A 5,456-nucleotide genomic window follows, 5' to 3' on the forward strand; every position below is an offset into this window, starting at 1 on the left:
GGGACCGTTGGACTCGTGGGGGCGTCCCGTTGCGCAGCACCACCACGGACACGAAGGAAGGGAGCGCTTCAGCTGCAGCCCCCGGCCCTCAGTCCTGGCCCTGCGGCGCTGGTGCCTCACAGCAGGCCTGGGCCCGGCCACAAGCGCTGGGCAATGGCCCTGGGCAGATTCGCTCCCCTTCAAGCCGATGACAGAACCGGACTGGACAAGGGCAGCGCTGACTGCGACGGCCAGCGAGGGCTGCAGGCGGGGCCGCGCCTCACGCCTTCGCACCGTGCCGCGCGCCACAGGCTGAGCCCGGCGGGGACGGACGGGAGCCTCTGGCTGCAGTAGAAGTAAAAACAGCAACGTGTTAAAAGTGACCCATTGCCTCAACGGTAGCTTCACTGTGATGCTTTAGGAAAGCTCAAACGTCTTTTTCATGTAAAATAAGAGAGCACTTACTGGGTAAATCAAGTCGGTGCACTACCAAAAATAAAGTGAGTGCACTTAAAGCAGGAGGGAGCAAATCCACCCAGCTCTGACCGTGTCGCTCGCAGCCCGGCACTAACGCAGTGCACAGACAACTCCTGCGGTCCCCAGTCCACCGGGGCCGGGCGCCCGCCGGGGCCTGCGGGACGTCGGACTAAATAAGGGAAGAGCACGGCTCCCCGCTGCGAGCATCGCCCCAGTGACGTGTCGGGATGCATGGGAATAGCTGACACAGCCAGGAGGAGTAATGGTGGTTGAGAAACATCGTAATTACCGAAGAACAATAAATACTGATTTTATAAATGCATATTTGCATCTAGTTTTATTGTAAACATTAAACTATCAGGCAACAATTCAGCCTGGTTTCTTTTTTGTTATCTTAAGCAGGCAAACTTTTAAACAAGCCCAACAAACTATGAGATCAAACAGGTCAAATTTGAGGGAAGAGGTCCGCTTGACGACAATTTCTGATTTGTGAGGTCTCAATGAATACCCCAAGGACTATATTGCGGATCCTGATATGATAAATGAAGCCAATAAAGTCTCTGCTATAGATTTATGCACTTTTTTTGAAAAACAAAACCCTCAGTACCCACTGAACAATTTCAGTAGGAGACATACGGAAGTCTAAGAGCTAAAACGGCATTATTTCTAATCATTTAAGTATTGCAGAGAACCCTTATAACCTACCATAGGAAAATAGAAACATGGCCATAAATTACCCTGTCTAGGCTTGCAACCTCAGCATGAAGTACATGTGAGCAGTCTCTTAACTCATCAGAGTCTCAGCGGTAATATGCGAGTTAAGGCTGCATTAACATTACTCGTGAATATCAAATGTAATAAGTTAATGCTTTGGGGAAAAAATACCATTTCCCCTGTTTGCATCAACCTCTTGAAGCCCCTGTGTTCTGTGCCACCAGTGGCAGCCTGCAAAGTATCCCACATCATTGCTTCACCTCAACTAATTGGAGTTTACCTTCTGCGGATTACAACATGGGATTAATATTAAGCAACAGAAGTCCTGCTCACCACCAGCCTGATCATGAAAAGTGCTGAGCATCGTACAGGGGAATTTTAGTTCAGCACTTCCTCATAAGTAGGCTAAAAATTAGTGACTTCTATTTATAATAATAAATTATTGTACATCTTTTATAGCTCCAGGTTTGGGAAGGGTTTTCAATTTCCTCACATAAATCAGACCCCAAAGGAATCACTGTGTCCGCTAAAGCAGATGTAAGAATCGGCAAAATCTTCAGGAAATGCTTGTGCCACTGCAGGGCAAGTACAGAGTTAACTACAAAAGACAGCGTAATTTTAAAACATTCAGCAAGTTAAAACCTAGGGGAGGCACCGCTCTGCTGTTGTCGTACAGACAGACTTTACACCCTGACACGTTACCGATGTGCCCAAACTGCACCTGCTTCTGCTGCTTTTAATGATGTTACTGGAGTGCCTGGTGGGTCGGGACCTGGCTGTGCCGGGCACCAAATACCTAACTGAGGGACAGTGCCAGCAAGTTCAGGCTGAGCTCCAGATGCCAGAGATATTTACGCAGGTGCTTAACTTCCGAATGCTGAGAATTTCCTCTAGCGTCGGGGGATATGTTTACCCCTGCAGACACTGGGGTCTGGGCTGATTCAAAAGTTAGATAGGTCTATGTAGCAGACAAGAGGGACAGTCAGTAGCAGCAGTGCGGTATTCGTGTTTACGGTGAGATATGTATAATGTGCCTTTCCCATCTTTTAAAAACTTGTCACGATAGCGAGGCTGCTTGAAGGTTAAATAATTCCAAGCTTTCAACAAAATATTGCTGTGGTGCTTGTAGCTTGCTGCAGGGATGGCGGTCCTGATCAGGCAGCGCAGATCTGGCAGGGCTGCAGGCCACTTTCGTTGCAAGCTGGACATCGGAGAGCCCTGTAGGACTCTCTGAATCTGTTTGCCAGCATTGAAAACTTGCTTCCATGGCACAGTGAGCAAGGAGCAGAGCCTGACCCTTTACACTGGGAACAACTGTGTTCAGCGTCTCCTTCCTGAAAGAGACAGATCATGAAAAAAAAATCTGTTACTGGATATCAGACACCAAAGTCAGTAACATACTTGAAAGAGGGAAATTCTGTCTTCTGGTCTTTTAAGTAATTGCTGCTCCTGGCATGCCACTCTGCCAATAATACTCAGTTCTCTACAGCAAGATCTTCAAGAAAAAGGCTCCTGTATATTTGGGGACAATTCGTGGATACTTCTAGAAAATGAGAAGTTAATGTGCCTTATAACACAATACTTTCAAATTCATCTTTCTCCGCCTGCAAGGGTCTGCATAGCTCCACTCGCCTTCCTGTCATTTCTTAACCCATCCATCTTCTCAGCTCTGTATCCTCAGTTTTGAGCCATGCTTCATTTCTTCAAGCATTTCTCCTCACCCTCTCCCTCCCGAATCCCTCATCACCGACATGCACAGCTTCTTTCGAGCTGTCCCTTGTGCCTGCAACTCTCTCCCAGGGTGCCAGACAGTGTCTTTCAAATCCCATCTTAAAATTCAGTGCTTCCACAGAGCCCAGAAATGATTAAATATCTGCGTCAGGAAGAATGTAGCACGGCGTAGGTTCGTTCTTTTGATGTCAGGTTCAGAGTCCTGCATCATTCCTGTGCAGCGGTATGGAACGAAGTTTTAACTAAGATATGGGTAGTTGGTGCCAGATATGCTTCATATCGGTGCCTGCTTATGAATTTGATAGTCCAAATTAATTGACTTCTCAGAAGAATAACCTTCCTGTGGTTTGGTCATCTTTAAATGAATGTTCATAATACCAGTGTATAGGAAGTCCAAAATTATTCTAAAAAAAAACATAGTTTTAGGACTTTCAAGTTTTACTTTTTGTTCCCAAACATCAAGGAGAACAGAAGCACTTTGCTGAGTTCTTCCAAGGTTAACAGATTTCTCTGGAACAATGCCTTACAGGAGCTGTTGTCCTTCTCCAAAGCGTGCTCCTCCAGTGAGGGCGACTGGAGGAGGAAGGCAATCAATTACCTTATGGAGGTCTTTTTCAACATATATTCCCCCGAAGGCCAGAAGTGATTTTTTGATGACTCGGAAAGGTGTCTGCCAGTAGATGGGATGAATCTTGGCTTTTACGTTAAAGCCCTCTTTCTGAAAATCAAGTTTATTTCAACGCTGACAAAGGCCAGAATTCCTACTTAGTTTCTCAGGGCTGTTTTCAGTTTTCATGGGGTCTTTGTGCAAGTGAGCCATAAGCAAGGCTCGTGCTTGCAGAAGGACCAAGGTAACCCGCACTCAGCACAGGTCGGTCTCAGATCCACAAAACTGTAATGCTTCATATTTGCCCTGCACGACAACATTATGTTTTGTGGGATCAAATTATGGTCAGACTAATTGGGATTGTGACCAACAAAGACTAACCCGTGAGAAAACAAGTGGAAGGCACAATCTTATTTCAGCTGATACTAAAATTTTAGCCTCTGGCAGTCTCAACCACAGAGCAGCTGTGTTTAGCTTTGTCAGGCTGGAGAAACTCCGGCCTGCTCTTGTTCCACTGGGAGGTGGTGATGAAGGATGGACTTAAGCCAAGCTACATAAATGTCGGTGATCTCCAGGGGAAGAATCAAGTGGGAGACGTGAGCATCTGGAAACAGAACAGCTGTTCCCAGAGCGCAAACTGCAGTGCAGCGTTGATCGGTTGTCTCCCGAGTGGAAAGAGGAACAAAGTGATGCTTTTAATCCAAATTTAGTTAAGTGCCAGATACAGACATAGATGGGGCTTGGGTGGGAATACTCAGTGGTCTGACCGGGGCTGTAAGACCCAAAAGCCTTAGGGGAAAAAAAACACTTTCAGTTTTCTCTTACCTGCACATACTGGTTGCAGGCAATCTTTTTTTCCACATCTTTTTTATGTCCACCACCAAATCTTTCTTTCCTTTCCCGGTATATGAAGGCCCAGTCATTTATTCCCTCAGTCTGGATGATTCTTCTCATGAGCTCTTTCTGGTCCATTGGTGCACGGATGATTTTCAGGTTATTAGTGTAGATTACGATCTTGCCAAAATCTAGAATTGGGGAAGCCTGTAGAAGGATCTTAATCAATGTCTCACCTGTATAAATACACTCTGCAAACACCAATGACCCCCTCCGCCCGATCATCTGGACGGCTGACTCTGCAGGACAAGCCAGCTCCCCGCCACCACCCACAGCACTGAGCAGAACGGCTATGGGAGAACGGCAGACCAAGACCTTGGGTCAAATCTTAGGAGCCTCACTTTAACGTCATGTTCTGGATGGGGAAGGCTTTCTGGGATGTAAGTTCTCATTCTGACCCATATGCAAGAAAAAAAGACAGCACAATTCTAAGAGCAGTGGCGTTGGCTTATATGGAAAAGCAACCTCTACACTGGGGGCTGACGTACATCTCTTTGAAGGTTGAGTAGGTGGGGGGTGGAGGGTGGAGAGGGGTTTTCATGGTTTTGGCCAGAAGTAGAAATTCCCCATGATGGTGACCTATTCTGCAGCCTTTGATGGGTTTTTTTTCAGATTTAAAAGAAAGCTTTTCTTTGTAATTTATTAATGCTGGCAAAAGGGTCAGATGATAAAAAATTCTCATTATCTAATGCTAAATTGTGTCCCTATCAGGGAGGAGCCAGTCTAAATAACCATCTGTGGGGACACTTGAATTTGTGTTCTTTTCTAATGATTTTAAAGCTAAACTCGATATGGTCAAACTGCTCTGAAAGCAGCATTTTGCTTACCTGGTCCCTTTTTCCCTAGGTATCATATGGCAATTACCATAGCTTATTGTTTTACGCACTCTTCATATTTTGCTCTGTTTAAGTATCTGTGTCAAGAAGTGATGCAAAAGGAGATGTTTTCCTAAGAAAATATGCCGCCAGAGTCGCACCAGCTGACATGAGGTGGCTGATGGCTCTCCTGGCAATTGGGCACCTGCTTCTCCATGGGGAGAAGGGGGGGGCAGGTG

At 46.1% G+C, this 5,456-nt stretch overlaps 1 protein-coding gene across 1 annotated transcript in view; it reads right to left on the bottom strand.

Annotated features, from left to right (window-relative positions):
- Positions 1–2,324: 2,324 nt before the first annotated feature.
- Positions 2,325–5,456, bottom strand: part of GRXCR2 (glutaredoxin and cysteine rich domain containing 2) — a 5,331-nt gene continuing 2,199 nt past the window's right edge. The window contains exons 2-3 of the mRNA XM_009286091.1: positions 4,334–4,549; positions 2,325–2,504 (exon numbers count right to left, since the gene is read on the bottom strand). Coding sequence (XP_009284366.1) covers positions 2,325–2,504; positions 4,334–4,549 — 396 coding nt within the window. The remainder of the gene's footprint in view (positions 2,505–4,333; positions 4,550–5,456) is intronic.

Source organism: Aptenodytes forsteri, unplaced genomic scaffold, assembly GCF_000699145.1.
Source record: "Aptenodytes forsteri isolate BGI_AS27 unplaced genomic scaffold, ASM69914v1 Scaffold54, whole genome shotgun sequence".
NCBI lineage: Eukaryota > Metazoa > Chordata > Aves > Sphenisciformes > Spheniscidae > Aptenodytes > Aptenodytes forsteri.